The sequence below is a fragment of the Choristoneura fumiferana genome, chromosome Z (genome assembly GCF_025370935.1).
Source record: "Choristoneura fumiferana chromosome Z, NRCan_CFum_1, whole genome shotgun sequence".
Taxonomy (NCBI): Eukaryota; Metazoa; Arthropoda; class Insecta; order Lepidoptera; family Tortricidae; genus Choristoneura; species Choristoneura fumiferana.
The window spans coordinates 12,647,160-12,674,561 of NC_133472.1; the positions used below are offsets into that span (position 1 = coordinate 12,647,160).

General features: G+C 36.3%; 2 protein-coding genes across 2 annotated transcripts; one reads left to right on the plus strand and one right to left on the minus strand.

Annotated features, from left to right (window-relative positions):
• Positions 1–2,247: 2,247 nt before the first annotated feature.
• On the plus strand, positions 2,248–6,108 carry LOC141427675 (LITAF domain-containing protein-like). The gene is made up of 3 exons (XM_074087275.1): positions 2,248–2,478; positions 3,917–4,109; positions 5,788–6,108. The coding sequence occupies exons 1-3, from the start codon at positions 2,448–2,450 to the stop codon at positions 5,900–5,902; spliced, it is 339 nt and encodes a 112-aa protein (XP_073943376.1). The 5' UTR covers positions 2,248–2,447; the 3' UTR covers positions 5,903–6,108.
• Positions 6,109–9,718: 3,610 nt separating this feature from the next.
• LOC141427663 (lipopolysaccharide-induced tumor necrosis factor-alpha factor homolog) lies at positions 9,719–26,368 on the minus strand. Its single transcript, XM_074087266.1, has 3 exons — positions 26,146–26,368; positions 16,723–17,020; positions 9,719–12,277 (listed from the first exon to the last, which is right to left on the minus strand). Exons 1-3 carry the CDS (start codon positions 26,156–26,158, stop codon positions 12,172–12,174), a joined length of 417 nt encoding a protein of 138 aa, XP_073943367.1. The 5' UTR covers positions 26,159–26,368; the 3' UTR covers positions 9,719–12,171.
• Between the last annotated feature and the right edge of the window lie 1,034 nt (positions 26,369–27,402).

A 27,402-nucleotide genomic window follows, 5' to 3' on the forward strand; every position in this document is an offset into this window, starting at 1 on the left:
TACAAGAATAGTAGCTGTCACGCTGTCGCTGTCAAGTCAATGTCAAATTATAGTGTACAGTCAGCTCAGCAACAAAGATATGAATACAGCCAGTGCCAAAAATATGAATACAGGACTTTATTTCTTGAACTTTAAGGTCGTGTATACATATTTATTGCACTTTGGCTGTATTAATATCTTTGTTGCTGACTGTATAAGGGAAAGGAACCTAATGCTACATTTACACCCTTGCCGAGGCTTGCCGGGCTTGCCAAGCGTCTACAAACTGCAAGCCTATACAAACGCTTGAATGCCATTTACCTACACGCTTGCAAGCTCGTCAGTGTATTCCGGACAGGCAAGCATGACAACGTGGATCACCGTGGATCTCGAAGTTGCTTCGGCTCTTGTATTGAGCTTGACAATATATTTTTATTTAAAGAATAAGGAAACAATTTTTTCGTTTGCCCAAGCTCTCATGATGGTCACAAAACTCGAGAGAGAAAGAAACTCGAAGTTCGTATCGTACCGTCCCTCTCGCTCTCGTATTAAATAGTATAAGTGTCAGAGGGACCGCACGACACGAACTTCGAGTTTCGAGTTTCGTAGTAACCTTGCTGAGCGACACTAAACACGAGCCAAGCCAACGTTTGACGCAAGTTCCTTTGATCTGTGTTGAGAAACCGACACCGGCGCGCCCGGCCCAGATCGGCGGCAAGCGCCTGGCAATACTGGCAAGCTCACGCAAGCCTATCCAAGCGGGCTGTTTACACACTGGTGCTTGTGAGAGCTTGCCGAAGCTTGGCAAGTGTGTAAATGTAGCATAAGCTTAACCCCTCGTATGCTTTGACGCGTATCCGTGCCAGCTGGGCTACTTCGAAACTCGAAACTCGAAGTTCGTGCCGTGCGATCCCTCTGACACTTATACTATTTAATACGAGAGCGAGAGGAACGGTACGATACGAACTTCGAGTTTCGAGTTTCGTAGTAGTCCTGCAGTTCATGAACTGCGTAAGCACGGATACGTTCCAAATCGACTACGCTGAAATTACAACTTTAGAAAGAAAAATTCAGAGTACTAAAATACGAAGCAGGCAACCTCTACTTACGTAAACTTGCCGCACCGAGGTATCAAATTCTGAAACGGCTCCCGCATACGAGGGGTTAAACAGCTTTTATAAATGGTCAAAGTTTTCGTCATAAAATCAATGCGTAATTTAATTGAAAATAACTAGTTTTTAAAAGCATACAGCTCAAAGAAAAATCAATTAGATACGCGCAATAGCTGGAACTCTATATTTACCCACTTATAACCGCAAGAAAGCCGTGGCAGCCTATTGAATTGATTTATGGCCTGCAGTGCTGGATTAAGACTATTTGATGCCCTAGCAATCCACGCCTGTGCCCCCCCCCTGATAATATTTTTTTATGCTATTTATGAAGCCCCCCAATAAGTGATGCCCTTAGCAATATTGCTTAATTTGCTTATGGGTTAGTCCGGCACTGATGGTCTGTCAAGAAGAGGGTCGTGGGACTCGTGGGCTCGAGCTCGGGCTAGCATCTCTTGAGTACTTATTCGGGGTTTACGTGGGTATTAATAGTCATGAGCTTTACAATGAAGAATTGTGAGGAAACCTGCACACAGACCTGCTATTAAATCAGTGGTGTACTTATACGTTATTCCCAATCTGCACTGGGCCCGTGCGCGTGGGAACTACGACTCAAGCCCCATTATTCGGAGAGGAAGGCAGTGCCATGCTCATTTTTCCTGGGAGCGCATTTTTTCACATAGCTTTTTAAGTCCGAAATTTTTTCTAATACCATTTTACATCATACATAATGATCACTCTTCATATATTTTTTTAACGATCGAAATTCATATTATCAGATTCCGAAATATATCATTAAATATACACCTCGTTCATACTAATATTTGTTTTCATATATTTTTCTTATATTAACGATCGAAACTCCTAATCATTCTAATTCATAACGACATATTCATAAATTTGATTTAATATACTAATACGAGTATATATATGTTCGGAAATGTTAAAATAGTTATTAAACCACAAAACGTAGGTAGTCTGGAAACATGAAAACTGTAACTGTGAAGTTATTACTAGATACTAGGTAGATATAATATGTATTTTTTCCGCCCTAAGTAGAGTTATCAACAAAAAGAACGTTCATAACAATGATAACACGTACTTAGTTAGAGTTACCTATTTATTTACGCATGTACACATACATAGGTATTCACATAGGTACTGCCTGACCTACTGCAGGTATCAACCTGCCGGGTGTTATCTATTCGATTCGATATCCGTCGGATATCGGTAGGTACCTACTCCATTATTATCTTGCTACAAACGAGAAACAACACGTGAAAAATATTTACTAAGTTACGTTAAAAGTTATTAAAAGTTATTTAAATAGTGTAAAACAAGTGCTCATTGCAATTTTCGATGTCTGAGAAGCACCTGTCCTTTATGAAAAGTAAGTGATGTAATTTCTGACACTGGCTAACTATTAATTTTCTTTGAAAATGTTTAGTTTATCCAGTGTCGAGTTTCTTGGGCTTGAGGCTGTTAAGCAAGTTCATTCTCTAAGTTCATAGGGATCCGCTGCCCTAATTGAAATTGTAAACCAAGTTTATGTAACTGTTGCAGCCAGTACTTACCGGGAAACGATTAACAGTTCGAACTCTGAAATGACGCGATACATTCCAGTGACACAGAATAGATTATTATCTACCCAGTGAATAAAATAGACAAGCATTAAATGAAGGCGGTTTGGATTTCTGAGAGAACTATACAATATTTACAGTGTCAATCCCCTTTTATTCCGCTTGAGGTAAATACCACAGACCAAGCACTTCTGTAGCATTTTTGAATTTCTCATATATGATGTCCTCCATGTCGTGTCCGATAAAGATGATCCTTTAGGTTTCTTTATTATGTGCCCTAATGGCTGGCAAAGCCAAACTTTGTTTTAAAGGTCCTATTACAGGGCGCGCAATGTAATTCACCACTATTATTATATGTATAAGTGAAGGAAGGTCTCGGGCGGGTCTTCATTATAATACGTTTGCCATCCAGGTGTTCTCATAAATAAATTATAAATATAACCCATGTAGAAGGCGGAAGGTAAATCTTTTTCTTGATTCACTAACCTTTCATGAGTGGTTAGTGTACCTTTGTAAACCAGTGAAGCTTGAACGGCTGACCGGGTTTGAATGATACTTACGTACTTGTACCTACCTATTACGGTAGGTATAAAAACAAATAGGATGTACGCAGGTACAGTCAAGGAAACTGAATCACTACCAGGGTGGAAACTTCGTCGCCAATTTCGCTATGATTTCTTTGGCAGATGTATGGGATGTAAACATGACACAGTAGCACAAAGGTTTCACCCTGGTACGTGAATCAGGTTCTTTGACTGTACAAGTTAGATACTATCTTTCTTTACATAAGTTTATTATTGACTAACGTCATATCATTTTCTACTTTGTAATATTTTTTACCCACTTATTATACTCAATCAAACCCAATAACCTCTATTTACACGCCTAGGTCGAATAAATAAAAAAAAACACTCGAATTTATTATGTTATCACCTCCTCCTTTTTTAGAAGTCGGTTACTAAATTGTCTATTGTACCTATACCCCGAATCTAACGAGAATCTGCCCTAATTTCCAGCTTTCCCCTTATGCTGACCAAAGTCTTCCTCTCAGAACGAGAGCCTTGAGTTGTAATTGTTGCCCCCAGTCGCAGAATACATAATAGTACTAACGTTCCCGAGCGTCATCAGAGCAGATCGGAAATTTGACCTACAGTCAAACCCACCGTAGACCACCACGGTGTGTGCTAAGTACTTATGAGCTGTGATTATATTCATAGATGGTTCACCGGGGTTTGTTTTTTTTTCCAGTGGACTCCAGTAGCTACCAGCAGATCGCCCAAAGTTCGAATGCCGTTTCCATCGACATGGATGTGCTCCAGGTGGGCTCGGAGCCCGTGGGCATGCGCTGCCCCTACTGTCAGGAGGACGTCATGACCAGGGCTACGTACAGAAACACCAACATCACTCACATAGTTGCCGTGATATTGGGGATCTTGTTTTGGTAAATATGTTACTGAATAATTCGCCGAATTTCCGTTTAGTCACAGTATAAAAAAGGAGCAGTATACCGTCTCGGCAACGTCCTTGATATGATTACCTACGCCGGCTCGGTACACAAACGCGCGATAGGGCTGCCTACTCTACTAACTGTTACTCTTTAGTTATTATGTATTTGATTTGATAACGTCACATGAAATTTAAAGTAGGGAAAGGATTAGGGGAAATTTAAAGATAGTGTTTATATTTAAACGTATTATGTTTTAAACTGTTTTATTTGGCTTCATCACAACGTATATTTGTTACCTACAAATTAGCTACGGAGAAGTATTTTCGCCTCTTCTGAGATGTGCGAAAAGCTGTAATGTTGAATTTAAGAGTATAAAAAATTTGTATTCTGATAAATAACTTCAATAGATACGTTTTTATTATATTACATTAGATGAATTTAAACATCCGTACACCGAACAATACTGTTTGTATCGTTGTGACATATTAAGGTAAGTACCTACGTAATAAATGCGCGTAAGTCTGTACGTAACCGCGGAGCACTCGCGACTGATGGTTGCCGAGGTATGCTGAGAATTCGTGGCGCGTAGGTGTAACTCGCGTTCCGGCCGTTTGTATGAAATTGGTGTACAGTAGGGCTACTACAAAACTCGAAACTCGAAGTCCGTCTCGTGCGGTCTCTCTGACACTTATACTATTTAATACGAGAGCGAGAGGGACGGTACGATACGAACTTCGAGTTTCGAGTTTCTTTCTCTCTCGAGTTTTGTGACCATCATGTGAGCTTAGGCTAACCTAACTAAAGAAATTGTATCCTTATTCTTTAAATAAAAATATGTCAAGCTCAACACAAGAGCCGAAGCAACTTCGAGATCCACGTTGATCCACGTTGTCATGCTTGCCAATGTACCTGGTTTATGTAACTACCTAAATAGATACTTGGCCTACCTAGATAGCTAGGTATATACATAGTATATGCAGGTGTTAAGTGCTTTATGTGTGATGTCGCTATGCAATGGATTGTCTCGACACCGAACGCGTCACTAGCTCGGCAAGTCATTGCTAATATCATTTGGTTCTCTAGATTTTGTATCAGCTAAAGTGATTTACTAGGTCTTATAGCGCTAGTTATTATGTTTTTTAAATGCAAAACCGTGTCCGAATCTCCACATGCTTCTAGAAAAGTTTTCACGCCGTAAATACTAGTAGTAGTAGTAGTAGCGAAACGACATTTTTTTTACTGTCTTAGTAATAGTGTCTCACTTCCGGACAAGGGTCTCTTTTCTAGACTTCTAATTGGCCCTGCTTGGCATTGTCTGGACAGTCGGTGCGTAGAACGCGTCTTAACCATACCATCATCACCACCACCATCATCACCTTCGCCGCGGCCTGCTTCCTGTACTTCTTTAAACTCAGTCAATATACCACTGATATATATTATACATTTGTAATGTAAATGTAATGTAAGGTACAGTCAGCAGCAGAAGTGGATGAGTGGTTGTGGTAATCGAATTTATCTAAACTCTCTTATTACCGCGGCAATAGAGTCATGTGCAGATCATTTTGAGCACCGTAAGTACCGTAACCGCGTCTTTTTCTGCTGCTGACTGTACCACTAGAACCTGAATAAATAACATAAATAAGAGCTCTGTTCACGATGATTTTCTCTACAGGTGGCTCTGTTGCTGTATAATCCCGTACGTCACGAAGAGGTGGAAGAACGTTGACCACAATTGCCCCAACTGTCGAAAGCACTTAGGCGTTTATACAAGAACAACTGTCATATAAAAATATTTTACATATAAAAAGATCGACCAGCTACTAATAAAATTGAATAGGGTAGATAGCTACCTTATTACATTTACAAGTTACAATAGTACGCAGATTACAGTTTAAGCCTAGTTTAAGCATAGAAATGTAAGCAATAAGGTGATTTAGAGTTCGACATCCAAAAAGTAGAAAACGAAAGAAAAAGAAAGTTGTGACGAAAGAAAGTGTCGCTCTTATTTTATTGCACTCTGAGAACTTCAAAAATACGTACCTAATCCTAAAATCAAAAGTCCGTCTAGTAGTTATCACTCATCTGAGGCTAAATAATGTCTCTAGACTAGATAGGTGCTACTTGTTTATCTGTATTGAAATTGAATATTTTGGCGGCAAAATATTATGTACATCAATGAAACTTTGTTTATGACTTTTGTCGTCAAGGGACAATTGAAAAAGAAAATAAACCTAACCTATCAACAACCAAACAACAAAAATATAATGGAACAACAACTTTATTAAAAATTTAAAATAATTTACAATAAATTTATAAAAAAAAATGTGGAGTGAGTATGTATGTTAGTGAGGTGGAATCGAGTTCGGAAGAGACCGACGGAGACCGGACACCGAAGATCGAAGTACGAAGATTGAAGAGGCACTCGACGCGCCTGGAGGTAGCGCTCTACGCGCCTGGAGGTAGCGCTCGACGCGCCTGGAGGTAGCGCTCGACGCGCCTGGAGGTAGCGCTCGACGCGCCTGGAGGAAGTGCTCGTAAACTCTAAAACTGTAAATATTTCAGGATTTATTTCAGGGCCATCGTGTAGAACCCTTTAGGTTAGGTTAGGCTAGTTTTATAAAAATCCTGAAATATTTACAGTTTCAGAAATATTAAACAGTTGGGAAATGAAAAGTTGCGAAATGAAACAGGTTGCCAAACGTTATTCGCCGAAACATTAGTAAACCATGGATAATGGATATGGTCTCTTTCGATTCAGCGCAAAAAATACATAGAAAATGATATGCATATACCGATACCGATATTGGATCGGATAATCTGAAAACGCTCTTATTATTAATACTTAGTTTACTTACATTTGTTTTTTAACCAACTTACAAAAAGGAGAAGGTTCTCTATTCGATTGTGTTATTGTATGTATAGTGCTTTTATGTATTAAGTCGATTAATCGAGGTGAGTCACTGACTCGTAGTTACCTTACTGATAGGGCGAGAAAATTAATAAAATCAGGGGAAAAAATACATGTAGTTTTGAAAATTAGTACAGTTATACCTTGCGGTATCCAGGTCCAGATGAACATTTTTTTTATTCAACTGGATGGCAAACGAGCAAGTGGGTCTCCTGATGGTAAGAGATCACCACCGCCCATAAACATCTGCAGCACTTTTTATTCGACTGGATGGCAAACGAGCAAGTGGGGTCTCCTGATGGTAAGAGATCACCATCGCCCATAAACAACTGCAGCACCGGGGGTATTGCAGATGCGTTGCCAACCTAGAGGTCTAAGATGGGATACCTCAAGTGCCAGTAATTACACCGGCTGTGCTGACGGTATAGATGGGGTTGAAGGTACCTTTTTTCAGTTTTTAGCTCATATCTCGAAAATTTGTTCGAAAAGTATTAGGATTAGGTACTTCAAACAAAAGTTTCTACATAAAAAATCCGACAACTTTGGTCATTTTTTATTTTTGCTCTATGATCAATACTTTAGGAGCTACAGGATGTGTAACATCAACATCGGAAGCCATAGCAAAATCAGGAGAAACTATGTTTTTACGATATTTTGTACGCCCACTACTCAGCTTGCTCTTAACAGCCATCGATACTCGCTTTTTGTAAAATCCAGCACCAAGTCCAAAGCTGATCTCTCCTCTCTCCCCACTGCTAAAGGGTCAGCAAAATATCACGCATTATGAGTATTCCACCAAGTACAAGAGTGGCTGGGTATCGAAATGCCTCCCGAAATGCGGGGTTGGAAGCGAGGAGCTGAAGGAACCCAGGAACTCTTTAGTGGTAAAATATGTGACGAGTTTTATTAACCGACTTCGAAAAAGGAGGTTATCAATTCGGTTGTAAGTATTTTTTTTTATGTTTGTTACCTCAGAACCCCGTAATTTATAAACCGATTTGAATTTTTTTTTATGCGTTCGTCTAGGATTACTTTCAATTAGTTCACATAAGCACCAAATTAGGATCTGATGATTGGATCCTAAGGAAATTGAGGGAACTCTTCAAATGTTGTAGGGACACCTATAGTAATTTTAATATATTTAGTAGTAGCTCGTGCATTTGCTCTTGAAAATCTTCTTCAAATACATTAACACAGTTGCTAAGCAATTTATGTTCCTCGTAATAAATATGGTGAAATGGAACGGTTAGTAAAGCACCAGGACTCCTCAATAATGAACGTCTCTGCATCGGAAAAAGCAATTTTTCGTAAAAGGTGACGAGCAGTTGACATTAAACTATTGTATAGCTTAGACAATTTACACTAAAAAAAAAGAAAAAAAATGTATAAGTAACAAAAATTTGAACCGACTACAAAAGAACCATGAAAATAATTTTCTACCAGTCTGAAGTCGGTGCCTCAGCACGAGCCAGTAGGAGTGATTGAAGCCCAATGTATGTATGTAATGTAGGTGAGGTAGACGACTATAAGGTACCGGACGGCTGTAAAGCACCGACTTCAGACTGGTAGAAAATTATTTTCATGGTTTTTTGTAGTCGGTTCAATTTATTTGTTGTATATTTTTTTATTACTAAGTTATTTTTGACCTACTTAGTAGGATTGAATCGAGGTGTATGTATGTATTGTTGGTGGATGGCAATGAAAGAACAGAACAAAAAGTACTGCCAGCAAAATCTTGTACTAAAATAGTAGATTGTTCAACATGGGACTAAAACAAGTCATTATGGTTGTGTAGTCTCGTGTTAAACACTCTACTTTTCACTATGAATGCGAGGAAAAAAACGAAATTCTGTGCAAAAGTACAATATTACTTTTTTTAAAACGCTCAATACGACTAATGGACATCTGTTCAAAATTCAAATAGCAAAAAAAATTCTTCCGCGGTTTTTCTTTTCTTTTATTTTTTTGTAAAGTGACGCTTTAAATTCTTGCATATTTAGCCAACAGATTCAAACTTGAAAACTATTTTAAAACTAATTGGACTATGTGTAATAAAAATTAAATCATCCTAATATAATTGAATTAGCAGTAGATTCATACTCGTAATAATAAATTGTGTTTCACGAAATTAAATCGTGTTTTTTAAATATTTATGTAGGTACAGTTGTCATTTTGAGGTTATTACCACGCCCTAAAATTGTCTAAGTATAGACAATCACTTAAAATGGTAAATAAAAAAAAAACTTTAATCACTAGAAGTTAATGAGGAGCTTAGTCCCGATAAGCAGAGACTAAAGTAACATTTTAGGAACATGAGAAGTGATAATGAATTTTTTAGCAAAATAGTTTTACATTTGTAAATTGATTTATATAGACGCATACTAAAATATAAATAAAATAAAATAAATAAAAAGACATTTATTGCCACATTAAAAAAAGAAAAAATACACTGAACATAACAAAATACAAAAATGCTATATATAATATAATGTTATATGTGCTTTTATCACTCATACTGTTGTTTACTTCCATTAATTTGTAACTGTCTAGGTACTAGGGTTTCTGATGAATGGAAGTTTTGACTTATATGAGCTTGTTTGTTGACGCTACGTGATAATTGCCTAGCACCTACCTATACCAATTTTCTCAAATTGAATGAAAAGTAACTTGACATTTCACTAAAATGAAACAATGCTTCTCTAGTAATCATATATTTGAGACGTAAAAACACCAACATTTTTTTTGTAAGTACAGACATTATATTTAAGTGTAGAATCTATTTAATTAAGAAATATATTAAAAACTCTCCCTTATCTTAAATAACTATACAAAGTCATGCATACCTTACGTTTGTGAATTGGATGGTTTTGTAGAGTAAAAAAACGTAGCCGAAACCAATTAAGTGGCTTTTTTATTTCCAATATTTATAGTGTAGCGTATTATAGCGTGATTTTTAACTAAATTAATAAATTAATTATCAGTTAAATTTCAATTGAATTACTCTTTGCTGACGATTAAATATGTACTTATATATTTTCTGAGTACCTGACTCTTGGAAGAGCTTTTAAAAATACTAGGCATGTTACTCCGTGGAGGCTACCATACTAACCTACATTCATGTCCTCCTTTGGGTATTGTTTTAAAATAACAGATCCAAACTACTTCCGAAATCTGGCAGAATAAAGTCCGGGAGTGTCCGGGGTTCAGAATGATGAACACTAATTACACTCGTCTTTGCTGCTCGGTTATTTTCGTAATATTTCGTAAAAATATAAGAACGAAGGGTAGTTCGTAACTCTTCAAAATAGCCTAAATTCCTAAGAAAAAATATTAGTCCGTTAGTTTAGTTAGATTACATGCTGTTTAAAAATATTGAACACGTATTTATTATGGTATCGTCTTGGGTCGTCCCATTCGTTTTTTGTCAATTTTTTAATTCGTCTCATTCTGCTTTCGCTCTTAGTCATTGTCGTCTTGGGTCATAATTGTTGTTTGTCTTGTTCTTATTCAGGTTCATTCGATGTTCATCTCTTCTTCTTTTGACATGTTCGGTGTTAGTCTTTTTATTTTTTAGTCTCATTCGTTACTCGTCACATTTTTTTTCGACACGTTTGTTGTTGGTTCCATTAGCAGTAAGTCACTTTCGTTTTTAGGTCCATTCATAATTCGTCTTGTTCGGTTTTCGTCTCAATTCCCGCTTTAGTTATACAATTATTTATCTTTTCTTGATTATCGTGATTCTAGTCGTGAATGTGTCCAATAAAGAATGATATCAATTTCTAAAGAGGCCAAATAAGAAAAACACGAATAAGACCAAAGACGATAGGACGAATAACGAATGAGACTAAAAAAGAGATATACTAACACCGATTATGACCAAAACATATGAAGACTAATAGCAAAATGGCCCGGAATAAGAAAAAGACAAACAACGAATATGACCAAAGACGACAAAGACTACCAGCGAAAGTGACGAATGAAGAAAGGATGACGAAATCAAAATGAGACGATTTAAGAACTTGACTAAAAACGAATGGGACGACCCAAACCCAAGACTATACCTTGGTATTATTATTATTAAACATGATGCCTTGGTACCCGCTTGGTACACTTTGACGCGACGTTACGGCCCCCTACTCCGAACTTCGATGCGTTTTATCTTGTTTTTTTTGTTTGACGACAGAAAAGATATGCGTTCAATATTTTTTGATAATCTAACGTAGAACCTACTGACAGACGTATTTTATTATCTTTAGGGGCTATTTCACCATCCATTCCGCCATTCCGCGTCTCTGTTTGTTTTGTTCGAATAGACGGAGTCGGCATCACATTTATCCGTCAGTTAAAATTAATTAATGGGCGGTGAAACAGCCCCTTATAGTATTATTTTTTACCCAGGACACTACCCAATTTCAGGTCGTTGTAGAGCGTCTAGTCTATAAAATGCAAAGGGCAAATGATAAAATACTTAACACGATGTACTTAGTAAAAAAAACCGAGCCACAGATTTAACTAGGAGAACTAAGTTTATCTATATGATACAGATGAGATCTGCTTAATGCAATTTAGCCAGATCGTTTATATGCTCAAATTTACATTACTATAAATATAATAGTCATACATAGTATAAAGTTATAAACCAATAATTCTACGCAATCTTATAATTTCATTTCAGCCCTAAATACTTTAGAAAAAAAATTAGGTACTTATTGGTAATAAAAATATCACAGAATCTTAACAATTGTTCGTTGCGATTAGTTGTTGTTTGAGTTAGTTAGGTATACCACATACATAATAGCATATTTAATGAGGTAAACCGTGATTTACCACACAAAAATAATAAATATATAATATTAAACATGTTTTAATTATGCACCTTCGAAAAGAAATAGACATAATATGATGTGCTTTATCTTAATAACAATTATTTAGATTTTTTCAATTTACTAGACCCTGCTCTGTTGACTTTTAATTACTCGTTTATCAAGTGTCCGGCACTTATTACGTATTATTTAAAATCGATTTGTGTGTAGTTCAAAACTCCATAACTAATTCATACTTGTTTTAAAATTACACCTTAATTGCCTAAGTCTTCGTTTTCATACCGCATCGCTTCGTTTTGGTTTCCTTGAGTTCCTGTATCCGAGTTTATGAATGCTGATAGGTGCCGATAAAGGCTTTGCACGACGGGCAATAGTGATTTGCAGTTTTGCAGGAGCGCATGCAGTATGGGACCAGGCAGCCACAGCAACATCTGTGAAACAAAGTTTTGCTCGGATAACGTTTCGTATTTGATGCAATGTTGGACCAGATTTTTTAGAACTAAGTATTAAGTACCAAGGTTTACCCGCGGCTTAGCACGCGTAAACTATTAGATATAGTAGCTACAATTGCAATTCCGGGATTTCACAAAATTCCCTTGGGAATTCCCAAAATTTATATCATGGTCTTCATTGACGTTGTGATAAGAACAAGTGTACAAAAATTTCAAGACTCTAAACCCAGCGGTTGCAATTTCAAGATTTTATCCCTATCCCGTGGGAATATCAGGATAAAAAGTATCCTATGTTTTAATCCAGCTTCTAAACTAACTTCTTGCCAAATTTCATCCACATCCGTATAGCCGTTTCAGCGTGAAGGCATTTGGAATAAATATTTCTTAAATTGAATGAATTTTTAACAAATCTTAATAAAATTCATATTTAAAGGTTTAATAACATTTATAATTATACGTTTAGGGGCTGTTTCAGCATCCATTGATTAGCGTTAACCGACGGTTAAATGTGATGCCGTCTCCGTCTATTCAAACAAAACAAATAGAGACGGCATCACACCTAACCGCCAGTTAACACTAATCAATGGATGGTGAAACATTGTTCAACCTTTTTAATGACTCCAAGATGAGGCTGTTTGCAGTATTAAAAAATAAGTGAGACATACCTAGCACAAGAAGTATGAGATTTGTATTGTATCTACTATGGACACTTTTCTATGGTTTTAAATGTGATTATTACATTTGTTTCTTAATAATCGGATTATATAAAAAAAATGTGTTTGTTTTGTAAATCGGTAGGTACATGTGGTTTTATTATTAAGTTACATTTAAATTACCTATGTTCTCGCTGCTGAAGTGAAAAAATTTATGTGTCACACGAGACCAAAGTTTTTTTGCATCTCGTGTATTTGAATCCCTTGCTGCTCTTAGGATTCTAACTAAGAATCACTCGCTGATGCTCGTGATTCAATTATAGAATCCTTCGCTTACTCGGGATTCAAAATCAACACTCGCAACAAAAAACAACTTTGCTCTCTTGTTGCACAAATAACTATTTTCACGACACTGCTCGAAAATGTGGTCATAGATATCCTTAATCCAGTACCCGAAACACACATATGTATATTTACATATATGTATATTCAACAGCTGACTCATTTATGGCTCGCAAAACACGACAACAATGTAACACATTACGAAAACAGGTCGTATCAATATAAATGTATTTCATAATACGATACGACTTTAAGAATATAATTTCTGAATTTAATTCCTGACGTGCTGAAACTACAATTGGACCAATCAAAGTAATCGTCTGCTGCATGTGAAATTAAATTGACCAATGAGAGTCATTTATGAGTCATTTATGACTTTTATGAGGTGTTTTTTTTCTTAAGCGCATAATATATGATTGTTTTTTTGGAATCTTTTTGTATTTTTTATTTCAATTCCAAATTTTTACTTTTACGGTCATCCCGTAAAACCTAAATTGAAAATACACACTGCAATATAGATGCACAGAAAAACCAGAAAAATAAGACCAGCACTGGGAATCGAACCCAGGTCCTCGGTATTCCGTACCGCGTGCTATACCGCTACACCACTGCTGGTCAAAGGTACAGACACGAATTTCCCCTATGCACCTCACATCTCAGCTTGTTTGTTTCTTATTTAGCCTCTTAAGCAGTGACGCTAGCGACATCTATACCGTAGCCCTCATCGAGAAACTTTCGGCACTCCATTGGAACTAACCGCTCACCCGGACAAGAGATGTCGTTACTAAGCAATCAAATTAAGATTGTTTTTTTGGAATCTTTTTGTATTTTTTATTTCAATTCCAAATTTTTACTTTTACGGTCATCCCGTCAAACGTAAATTGAAAATACAATAATAAGCATAATAATAATATGCATAATATACATATAAGCATAATATCAAACATAATATGCACAATAGTACATTGTGTCTTAAGGGCGGTAAATAAAGAATTACCTTATAATATATTTATAATATATTATTAATTATAATTACATTCTAGTACCGCCCGTGCGATATACAATGTTTTTCATCACATTTGCAAGTAAAATTGTACATTTGTAAAAGAAAAACTAATATTCTTTCAAAAATTGCCGATATCGCTATCTGCGCTCTTGGCAGCGCAAGCTCCCCGCCGCCCTACCCCTCCGCAGCGTGTGCATGGCGTGCGTGTGCAGCGCGCGCACGGAGTAGCAGCACACCATGCAGCAACAAACTCATTTACCGACCTTGGGCTTCATGACATGAAAATTAGTACGGGCAATGACTCATTTATCGACCACGGGTTTCACGACAAGCACATTAAGGTCGAGGGTTTTATTTGGGGGGTTGCAACCAAGGTAGCCTGCATGTTACGACACTGTTTACGAGCAAGTGTTATGAAAAAAACTTAAAAAAAATTAAGTATGAAAAAACGCCTCATCATCGCAGTCGGACAATGCAGACGAGGATGACGTTTTGATTTTTAAATATGTGGTTGCGTAGGTACCTACTGCAGGGCTACTACGAAACTCGGAACTCGTAGTGCGTATCTTACCGTCCCTCTCGCTCTCGTATTAAATAGTATAAGTGTCAGAGGGACCGCACGACACGAACTTCGAATTTCGAGTTTCGTAGTAGCCCTGCTGGCCACTAAGAACGGATTCGGTTAAAAAAAAAATATATGTCATAAAAGAAAAACTAAAATCGGCGGGAGGGGTGATACTATTTACCGGTCCAGATAATACCGACTCGATTATTCGTGTAAACTCGTGTCAAACTGACATGAGTTTCTATGGGCGTTTACAAGAAAAATCGGGTCGGTATTATCCTTCGGGTCGGCCTTCAAACTAACTCGTTCATCTATTGCTGACTTTCAAGCCTCTACAACAATGTACTATTGTTCCTGAAATAGTATACCTGTCACCTAAATTGAATCACCAAATAATATTAAAACGGTTACCTACCTAAATATTAATATAAAACTACTTCGAAATAATATCGATCATTAAATAATTATATTGGGTTTCAAAATAATAAAAGTGTTAAAACTGAATCACCAAACAATATAAAAATGTTTACCTAAAAATTAATTTTTAATCACTGAAAATAGTAGTTTGTTCAACAAGGGTTAAAACAAACCATAATGACACGAGATGTTAAGCCACCCGAGCAGAGCGAGTTGTTTAGTCTCGCGTTAAATACTCTACTGTTCACTTTCAATGCGAGGAAAAAAAACAATGTTTTGTTCAAAATTACAATATTACTTTTTAAAAACGTACGCTCGTCTAATGGACAGGCCATCTGTTCAAAATTCAAATAGCAATAAAAAATTGTTGCGCGGTTTTTTCTTTTCTTTTATTATTGTTTATGTTGGAACCTCTTTGAGGTAATGAATACTCTCTACGTAGTTTATGTTATTAAGAAGAAATATTCATGTCACTCATATTGGTTTGATCTTATTGTTTGTGAGAAAGTGGAGTTCAGCTTTAAATAAAATTACTCTTCGGAAGATCTGTGCCCCTTTTATTTCACAGTTTATGAAGTGACGCTTAAAAGCTTGCATATCTAGCCAACAGTTTCAAAATTTAAAACTATTTTAAAACTAATTGGACTATGCATAATAAAATGAATTAATCCTTAATATAATCAAATAGATTCATATTCGTAATCATTAATTGTACTTCACGAAATTAAATCTTGTTTTTTTTTTATATTTTTGCACAGTTGTCATTTTGAGGTTATTTCCACGCCTATAAATCCTCGATTCACAAACATCGTGTTGGCTGTTTAGGGGATACCAACGTAAATTTTTCAAAAAAATCTTTTATCCCTAGAGAATAAAAAGGAGCTTTAGTCCTGATATGCAGCGACTAAAGTAACATTGTAAGAGCATGAGAAGTGAAAATAATATTAATTATTAAATTACGTGGCAGCCTGCGGTTGTCCCTTTCTCTAGGCTTACGTTTCGTATTAATAAGATGCTGCTGATGATGGTGATGATTGATGGTGATGGTGATGTGATGATGATGAGAATAATGCTGAAGACGATGATGGATGGTAAATTTGAATAGATTTAATATAACGAAGTTTCATGCCGTAAGTTATTAGCAAAAAATGGTCGGTTCTGGCACTTCGCCGGCCGCTAGGCTCGAAGGCTGAGGGTCGCAGTTCTACCTAACACTCCTCCTCGCTTCGCTCGTCGTCGTACCTAACCAGACCTCTAGTAAAATAGGTAGAAGCATTTAATTAAAGAACAGATCTATTTCTTAGGTGACAGATCTATTATTTTGGTGATTGAATTTTGATTATCAAAAGCTGGTTCGACAGAAGAAATTATCATTAGGGTGGTTTGTAAAGTACCTACTAAGTATCGGATTTCATTACTCGTGGGTAGCCAAGGTACTCACCCGGCGAGTACGCAGAGAGCTGCCGAGACGATGTGCGTGCGGGTATTGGGTACGAAGTCAACGCGGGTCACTATGGACTTGTGGCATGTGGGGCAAGTAGTGCCCGTGGGTCCGGGGCCCATTTTGACGGGGCGGTCGCAGGGTGGCGCGCTGGGCCCCGTGACGGTGGTGCGCGGCGGCACGGCGGGCACTACGAGCCCGGGCGGCGGTGGCGGGTTGTCCCCGAAGTAAGACGGCGGGGGCACAGGGTTCGGTGCCGTCGGCTCGTATGGGGGTGGCAGGCCCATTTTATTTTCCACTGAAAAAATCAATAACAATGTTGAAAGAATTGGGCTAAACTTTTGTTAGGAATAATTCCCGTGTCGGAATCTGACACTCAAATACGCTATACGTTCAACATCGACGTCTGGAATAACACATAAGCTACTTTTTATCCCGATATTCCCACGGGATAGGGATAAAATCTTGAAATAACAACCGCTGGGCTTAGGTTCATGATATTTGGTATGTAGACAGCTGGACATCTGAAATAACACAAGCTACTTTTTATTCCAATAATCCCACGGGATAGGGATAAAATCTTGAAATAATAACCGCTGGGGTTAGAGTCATGAAATTTGGTACGTTTATAGCTGGTCATCTGGAATAACACATAGGCTACTTATTATCCCAATATTCCCACGGGATAGGAATAAGATTTCGAAATAACAACCGCTGGGCTTAGAGTCATGAAATTTGGCATGGTTGTTATAGTATAACGTCAATGAAAACCAAATGTAATTTTAGGGAATTCCCACGAGAATTTAATAAAATCCCGGAATTTCAATTCAACTGCTGTATCTAATGATTTACGCGTGCGAAGCCGCGGGTAAACGCTAGTAAATAAATAAATATCACGGGACAATTCACACCAATTGACCTAGTCCCAAAGTAATCTTAGCAAAGCTTGTTTTATGGGTACCTACTAAGCAACGGAAAAATATAATTATATAGATATAGATACATACTTAATACATATTAAACACCCAAGACCCGAGAACAAACATTCGTATTTTTCATACAAATATCTGCCCCGACACGGGAATCGAACCCGGGACCTCAAGCTTCGTAGTCAGGTTCTCTAACAACTAGGCCATCTGGTCGTCCAAAAAATGGAATGGATTGTATACCTCATAAAACTAAAGTAAATACAAACCATCAAATTGTTTATACAGATTTACATGCATGCATAAAAATTTGTTGTTAAATCGGATCAGCAGTTCTGGAAAAGTAAATATACATCGAAGATTCAAGTAAATAAAATAGAGAACCTCCCCTTGTTTGAAGTCCGTTAGAAACAATAAAGGTATTTGGGCTAATTTTGTATCCGCTTGGTATCTCATCAATAAATTGTAATCTAATGTAATTTTGACAGGTTTAGCCATTACAGCAGACATCAGATAAATAATATTTAGTACCTACCTATTCTAACTGGCCTGCATGTACTTCATAAGGTTCTCGAATGGTTTTTAGTAAGAATACAAGAGAATAATATTAATCGCAAAGCAGTAATGTAAAAACATAGCAGTCGAAATCATAATCCTCCTTTTACTTTGCCGTAATCGGGTAATTAAATTCGCATTGCATTTGGCAGGCACCTTAGTTTTACATTGTAATGGATGAACATGTAATAAAGTCGAATAAACAGTTATGGTCATAGCAACAATTACATTGTAGGTGACAATACACCTAAACTTTCAGTTTTACTATCACGGATTTCTAAGAATCTCTAGTTACAGTTGTTTTAATAGGACCTTCACCATTTCCTACTTAAAACTTAGTGACATTATAGCATAACCAAAAAAAACCTTTGAACTTAAGTACCTATTTTGTTTAAGTAGAAGTATACAGGCGAATGTATAAAGTATTCTTGTGTTGTGTAATTAAGAGCCAGATCCTTATTTACTTGTTACCTTTTATTAGATAGTTAAATTGATTAGTTACCAATTCTTTTGAATATTTTGAAACATATTTTTATACTACTATTACACGCTAGCTACAAAGATACGCTTTGTTATCATACTCCAATTCGCGTTGCGGTTTTTGCGTCTTCTTAATTCCTTTATAAGACGATATAAATAGTTAAGTACCTAGACCGTTTCATTCGTTTTTAAGAGTAGGTTGGTACGCAATAATGAATAGCATGGTATCGTCCAACACTCACGTTATTTTGGCCACGTCAGCGACAGTTGGGCTGGTATTTTACTGGGTTATGTATGGTACCTAATAGACATTGCATAAGTGCGCAAAATGAAGAGTATTGAGACTAATTTTTTTACAGTAATGGGTTATTTGGTCTCCCTTAATTGGTCATATTATTTGTTCTATTACGAAAACACACAACACATTTAGCATAACGTTGTAATGGCTAGAAATAAAATCACGTAAATAATATATCAATTTTAGATATCATTTCTATGATGATAAAAAAAAATAATAACATGCTCAGCTTTAAGTTATACCTAATTATTAAGATTGTTTTTTTGGAATCTTTTTGTATTTTTTATTTCAATTCCAAATTTATACTTTTACGGTCATCCTATAAAACCTAAATTGAAAATACAAACTAAAATATAGATGCACAGAAAAACCAGAAATATAAGACCAGCACTGGGAATCGAACCCAGGTCCTCGGTATTCCGTACCGCGTGGTATACCGCTACACCACTGCTGGTCAACGGTACAGACACGAATTTCCCCTATGCACCACATATCTCAGCTTGTTTGCTTCTCAGCTTTGTTTATAAACACCCATGTTTTTGTTGACCGGCAGTGGTGTAGCGGTATAGCACGCGGTACGGAATACCGAGGACCTGGGTTCGATTCCCAGTGCTGGTCTTATTTTTATGGTTTTTCTGTGCATCTATATTTCAGTTTGTATTTTCAATTTATACCTACTTAGGTATATCTAGGTACGAATAGATAAATTTGTTCGTAAACTTGCATAGTTTCATTTCTATTGTACCTACCTAATTGGGCCCTTTTTAGCATCTTTAAATCTATCTCGATGTTTTGTCTACGTTACTTTGGTCATGGTCACATAGAAAAAAAAAAAAAGAATAAGTAAATTTATTTGCCAAACTTCGCCACAGCAAAAAAAAAACACAATTAAAATAAGACAACCTTATTACATACTCTTATATACTAAAAAAGAAAGAAAAAAAGACATTGTGCCATAAAGACATATTAACTATCTAGCAAAAGATTACCATAAGTAGAGATGAAAAGCACTCTCAGGATAATTAGTAGTTATATGCGTGTCTTGACCTAAAATACCTAGGTATGTTGAAAACTTCATACAATAAAATTGTATCAAATCTATTACGTCTAATGTTAGTCGCCACAAATATTTAAATCCGATCCCGGGACAGTGATACACCGGCTAGTAGAAGCTAGTCCTAAAAAATATAATTTTCACTTCTCATGCTCGTAAAATCTTCGTCTAAGACCAAGGTAATCAGGTGTCAACAGCAACAAACAAAGCAGTTTATATATATATATATATATATATATAATATAAATTTTATATAAATTAAAAATTAAAAATTATTATTAATTATTATTATTATATATAATTTATATAAAATTAAAAATTAATGAAATCAATCAAAATAAATCAATAAAAATTAATAATTATAATTATATGGTAATGCATGAAAAATAAAATGTACATAGTTAGTGAACAATTGTTTCCACTATTGCTATTTCGTTTCCTTGGCATCAAAGTGAAAAGCAGAGTGTATTACTCGAGCATTAAACCTATTTTCCCCTCGACGTGTCTATCCACCCTCGCCATACCGGCTCGGATAGCTATATGAACGTCATGGGTAAAATGGCTCGTTTTATGCTCTCGTTGTACAATCTACTATTGTCCAGAAATATGACGATATAGCCACTAGCCAGTTAAAGTTCCGCGTGAATGTCAACTCCCGAACTTTGACGCACTTTTTCTTTGCCATTTTTTGTTTGATTGACAAAAGAAAAAACACGTGTCCAATATTTTTTAATAATCTAACTGACAGATGAAAATATAATATTTTATTACGGATACTAAGTAGGTACCCCGCTGCACCCCGCGCGGCCGCGCCACGCCACACATTTTCTCTGTCTACACAGCACAGACCGTCAATCGTTTGTATTTCTATAATCTGTGCTAGATAATACAAATGTGAAAGTAACTCTGTCTGTCTGTCTGTTACTCAAATTCAAATTCAAAATTCAAATGATTTATTCAGTAAATAGGCCGCAATGGGCACTTTTACACGTCATTTTTTTAAACTACCAGCGCTTTCGGAAAGACCATCATTGCCAGGAAGAATGCGCCGCAAGAAACTTGGCAGAAAGTCATTTTTTCATAAAAATATAATTACAAATAAAATACTTAAAAACTATATTATACAATTAAAGAAAAAAAAATACAAAAAATAATAATATAAGAAATACAGGGATGTATGGAGTACTTCTTGACTATTAAACCACTGAACTGATTTAAATGAAATTTGGTATGGAGATAGTTTGAGACTTTGGAAAGGGCATGTCCTATGCCCTTCCCAAAGTCACAAACTAATACTAATTGTCCTAATTCGGTCCTCAGTCCGGAATTGGGCATATACCCGTGGGATCGCGATAAATGGGTTCTTCACGACAACGCAGACGGAGTCGCAGGCCACAGCTAGGTAGATTATATATAACTCGATTCCTACCTAGATCAAAACTATGTCAATAGTTGTGTGCACAAACTGTGACGAGACGCATTGCATTGCACACTTCTCTCACTCTCCAGGATTCCTAGCGAAAATTATCACTTCAGGAAACTGCTTTCATACTTTTTCTCCCTCGGTTTGTTCGTTAAGTTTTATTTTTGATATGAAAAAATAAGTTCCATAACATCAGTTTAAATTGTTCATCTCATCAGTTCTATAATTGTAGGTATAAATACGAGAATCTATTGTCAAGAGCTCGAGCGTGAGTTTCGCTATAAAAATAATTTTACAGTGTGTGTTAGGTAATTATTTTTGGCGGTGATACATACACTTCATTATAACATAGTTAAATTGGGATTTACGAAGAACTAGCTTTTGCCCGCGGCTTCGCCCGCGTGGAATTCGGTTATCGCGCGCTGTTCCTTTGGGTACTGTGCATTTTTCCGGGATAAAATGTAGCTATGTCACTCTCTGAACGATAAACTATATCTATGCCAAAAATCACGTCAATTCGTCGCTCCGATTTGACGTGAAAGACGGACAGACATACAAACACACATACTTTCGCATTTATAATATTAGTATGGATTATTCTTTCGCACTAAGTGGGCGGTATGGAGAGCCCTCCAAAGTTTTTTTGATTGATTGATTGAATAAAACTTTATTTTCACCATAACATATATATAAATTCGGACACAAACAAGCAACACAATATCGAACTATACATAGGTACTCATAAAGTTAAGATTAAACTAACAGGGTTAGCTAAAACTTAAACATGTGCTTAACTAGGTTTACTAATGTATCGGCGAAAATTATTTAGCAAATTATTAACTCCCAAACTATTTATCCCATATTTTTATTTAGGCGAAATGTTATTTCCCAACTTAACGTTTCGCACTGATATCATTTCCCAACTAATGATTCGATAAATTATTATTATGCAAATTATTACCTGGAATTTTTTTAAGATGTCATTTATGTTTTCGTCAAATGTATTGATTGGCATACCTTAATTTAGCAACTTATTGAATGGCATCCAACCTACTTTTCTAGTGTCATTTATCCTGGCTGCTATAAAAAAAAACCTAACATCGAAGGCTAAGGCGGGAGCTACGCTCCGCTTCGCTCCCGCCTTAGCCTTCTGAACCTAAACTATCCAAGTCGCTTCTATTCCGAACCGTCTTGCTCGCTCGCTTCGCTCGCTCGCACAAATCAAGTTCAAGAATAACTTTGCAATGTAAAAAATTGCCCAAATGTTATTTGACATTTTGTTATTTGCCTAAGCCAAGCATTTGCTACATAATTTTTTGCCACATAAATGTGTGATGAAGTAAAATTTTGCAATGTAAAAATGTAGCGAAATAAAAAAAATGCGAAGTAAAGTTATGCCAAATATTAGTTTGCCAAATGAAACTTTGGCGAAAGGTTGGTTGCTAAGAGAAATTTGGCGAAACATATTTCGCCGAAAAGGCAGTACACCGCTTAACTAAACAAAACAGTGGATACCATGTGCTATGGGAAAATTTTGCGTATTTTATATACAGAAATACTTACATACATAGGTACTTATGTCAAAGTTCACGGAAGACACCTTCAAAATTTTATTGGGGTTGTCCTTAGTTATTCCCTAGTTCCGAGTAAAATGTGTGTGCATTGTGACGTATATGGACAGACTGCCAAGACGAATTGTTGCTTCTTTGCCTAGTGAAACCTAAGAATAACGATTACTAAAAAGTTTGGGCAATATAAATACAGATTTATCTTTTTTTTAAGGTACGTGCAATCTCAGGTCTCTTCCTGGGGGTCGACATAGACCTCTTTAGGTCTCACTATTAAGCTCTTCTCTTATACCAAAAAAAAAATAGATCATGCGTAGAATATACTATACTTGGTCTATACCTATACATATACTTATGTCCTATTAGGCGATGTCTCAAGTTGCATCTGAAAATTTGCAGAGCACACAGAAAATAATACTTATACCTGCAGTCGAAACATTAGATTCTGTTGCAACTTCTTGCATTCTTAACCTAGGTTCTCTATGGCTAGGAAGCTCTATGTTTCCTCTTTAACCGACAAAGTCCTTCACCTATCTTTTCCTTGTCCTGTACAGACGAATTCCTTTCGAATACATTATTATTTTCTTTAAAGCTTATTTTAACTTCATTTTAATTTAATATAGGCATACTATATATTTATTTATCAACTAGGTACGAGTATACATAATATTTTAACTGATATTTTTCATATTTCTGACCCGTCGTATCGTTCTTACAGTTCCTTAAGTGTCAAAACAATGATGTCACTATGACATTTTCTGTGAAAAGTGCCACGATTCAGTTTATTCGATAGTACTATCGAAGTCAAACTTACACATTACTTACCTACTACTAACTAGGTACCTTGCCGCTGTCACTTAGTGTTTGAACTTTTGTAAAAAATTGACAGAAGGCATAGTAACAATGACAAGGCACTAAAAGTGTAAAGATACTTTTGACCTCGACTGTACATACCTACAACCACTAAAATCGTGACGTACTTATGTAAATGTCATAACAATGATCTTTGTCAGTTATTACGAGTGAGTGGGTCACGATTTAGTTGATTCCAGTGTAATGCGTACCCACACAGACAAATCAATTTTTACTTTCATTCTTATTATTAAAATGACCAATGATCGAACGAACAATATACAGCCTACGTTAATACGCGAGCAGCTGATTTTTATTATTTTTCCTCAAAAGGTTGTCACCTTGTTCGGTACCGGTTTTTCGACTAATATTTTGTAGTTCCACTCGCCTCAGTCGCCTATTTCAAAACGATTTTCTAATAGATTACGCATCAGGTTTCGCATAATTTATTTACGCCGAATCTTAAACTTGGCAAAATTTAGTTCGGCATATAAGCCGAATAATGGTTTACCCGAATTTATTTTAGCATAATATTAATATGGCCGTATTTTACGAGTATTATGCATAATCTTGTTTAGCATATATGTAATTTAGCCCAATTTAGATAGGCCGAAATCCTGTCCAAATCTATGTCCGAAAATAAATTACCTAATTACTATTGATGACTAGAAAAATAGGTTATTAAGGTTAGAATTGTATTTGTAATGGAACGAACAGCCACCAGTAAAATAGGCACGGGCATAAAGAAGGGGGCTCGGTGGGGCAGAGCCCCTCACATGTAAAAAACAAACATAATTCTACGAAGGTTTTTGAAAAAAAAAATGAATATTTGATACTTGGATAGGCGAAACAGTAAAGGGGGGCTCGGGGGGCGGAACCCTCCGCAATAAAGAAAACCCAGGTAACGTGATTCCTCAACTATAGGTTAGGTTAGATTATTATTTTGTCAAAGCGCGAAGCGCCTTGACTAGGCGGAATAGGAGCTCCGTCGACTTCCCCTCACAGTAGTTAAATAAGTCGTTAAAGTTACATTAATTATGCGAAAGTAACTTTCTGCGTAAGTAATTTTCTGCCTGAACAATATTCGGAATTCACAAATTGTAAAGCCCATTCGGCTTACATTATGTATGCGTAAGAGAATTCTGCGTATTTGTTATGCAAAAACAGTTTCGGCATAAATACTATTATGCGTAAACAGATTATGCAAAATAGAATTATGACATAAAGATATGCGTATACAAGGCGAACCAGGTAGGTATATTTCTGAAAAAATATATTGTACCTACCTAAGTAGGTACGCAACAAATGTTTTGCAGTTTATTTTATTATTAATTTTTCGTTTCTTAAATATCATGTTCTCAGACACTATTGTGTGGTAATTAAAGTACCTAATCGGTTCGAAAATTAAGGAGAGTAAATGTCGAAACTAATGCTGCTTGCAGTATTCAGGGCATGAAAGAGGCGGTAGGTAGTATCTAGCTCAGCTACTGTCTGTCTGATCCAACAAAACAACGGCAACTAAGGCCTTATTATTAGTGTTTCGGAAGTTGAGCGATGATTAACTAGGTAATAACTGACCCGTCCTGATTTTAATTGTTTCCTTTGTTAAAAGCAATTGGTAGATTTCAATTCACAAAAAATAGATAAACATTCTGCTAAGGTCACCGAACTAACAACGAAACTATAGCTAATTAATTAGGTATGTACCTACACTGTTTTGTTTAGTTAGGTTGGACCAGTTTAAATTAAGGCGAGATACCTACAATTTAATCACTATGCGATGCAATCCTGGAATAATTTAGCCGATGGACAATTATAAAATGCAAAGTCCATAGCTAAACAAAGAATACTGTTCGCTCGCCTCACTGAGTCTTGTTGTCTTATACCTACCGATAAATATGCCAATGCTTTTGCTTTAATTCAAGGTAAAATTCTGTTTTAGTTTCATTTATGAATTTAGATTATTTTATCTTAGGTTTCTAAAGCCGAGTTTAGACTTGCAAGAAAAATCGTGCAAGTTGCATTACATTGCGAGGCCGTAAAGCCAACGAGTTTGTAGTGGTCAATCGAGCGCCGCAATGTAATGTAACTTTCACGATTATTCTTGCAAGTCTAAACTCTGCCTGCTTAATAAATAGGTAAGTAATTCCCTGGTTACCTACGAGAAAAGGGTAGGTACCCCTAATATGAAAACTTAAAAATAGTACCTAACAGCTTATGTTGCCATCGTAATTATTAATAAATGGTTTAAACTATTTCTTACTTACTTGTTGCGTCCATCGTGATGAAATTTAACCTTCGAGTCGCTTTCTTCACTCTGGGTTGGATAATTAAAAATAAATGAAATCAAAAACAGCTGTTACACAATAAACAGTAACTGATAAGTGTTCCTTTGTTTTTTGTTACAATGCCTCAAGTTAAAGTTAATGAAGTTAAGACGAACTGTGTTATCTGGCGTTGTTTACGCCGCGCTGTGAGAGAATGCAGTCCGCGCGGCCGCGTACGTGCGCGTACGTCACTCGCGGCAGAAAGAGAGAACTCAAATCCTATGGGTTATTGCCCCGAGTGCGAAAGAGATACTATAATACGTTGCGTCACGTAACTTGTCTACGTTGCTTACATCAACTCAACTTATCCGTAGCTGCCTAATTATAATGGTATTTAACAGCGTGCAATATTTTGTGACTCATTCGGCCTTTTTGATGAGTTACGCTAGCATCACAGCTCCAATAAAAACTGACCATTTTCAGTCAAAATAAACAAGCAAATTTATAACACTCTTTATTTAAGTGAGTAAACTCTTAGTTAGAAGTTTACATCGAGGAAACGTTGTACATACCTATATTTGAATGGTGAAAACATAGTTAACTAAAAAAAAACAATTGGCCTCTGAATCTGCCACATCATTAGTCTCGTTTTAGATGAGATGAAAGGCTAGAGAACTACATGCATTCAAACAAATAAATATCTTATTAAAATTTTGCATAAAGGTAGCACTATGTAGAGGTATGTTTAATAAGTTGAATTAAAACAAAGTCCAGTTTCCCGGGCTAGCTCATTCAACTTGTCCCTCGAGTTGCACCAGCCTTTGTTTTCCAGCCGGCAGAATACCTAGAATGCAAATGCTAGGAGGATTCAGTTATTATGCTTGAACCATTAATCACATAATACATAATAATTCAACGTATGTAAGGAACTATTTTTTTAATATTCTATCATCTAAAAATCTTTGGTTTTGGCTGATTGGCGTCTGAAACCATAGCCACGCGCCGCGCGGTTTAAAAAAATGGCTGTCAGCGCGGTTTATTCGCGGGAAATTCGGCTTCATATCTTGTGTAATTTAATTAAATAATAAGAAGCTCGACGAGTGTGAATAAATTTTAAACTGAATTATAAACCTTATAAATAGTGTTAAATACTTTGTATGTTTTTTTTAGTGTAAAAAACAATAGGTAAACATAGTGATTAGTACGGTGCGGATTTGGCGAGTGCTTTATCAAAGTTGAGGTTTATGGTTCATAAAT

Excerpts from the sequence above, each read along its gene's own strand:
- LOC141427663 (XM_074087266.1), bottom strand. Across the intron at positions 12,278-16,722 it reads GCTCTCTGCGTACTCGCCGG|ATGTTGCTGTGGCTGCCTGG; the intron begins GTGAGTACCTTG and ends TTTGTTTCACAG.
- LOC141427675 (XM_074087275.1), top strand. The coding sequence starts at position 2,448 with ATGTCTGAGAAGCACCTGTCCTTTATGAAAA. Across the intron at positions 2,479-3,916 it reads GCACCTGTCCTTTATGAAAA|TGGACTCCAGTAGCTACCAG; the intron begins GTAAGTGATGTA and ends TTTTTTTTCCAG. Across the intron at positions 4,110-5,787 it reads ATATTGGGGATCTTGTTTTG|GTGGCTCTGTTGCTGTATAA; the intron begins GTAAATATGTTA and ends TTTTCTCTACAG.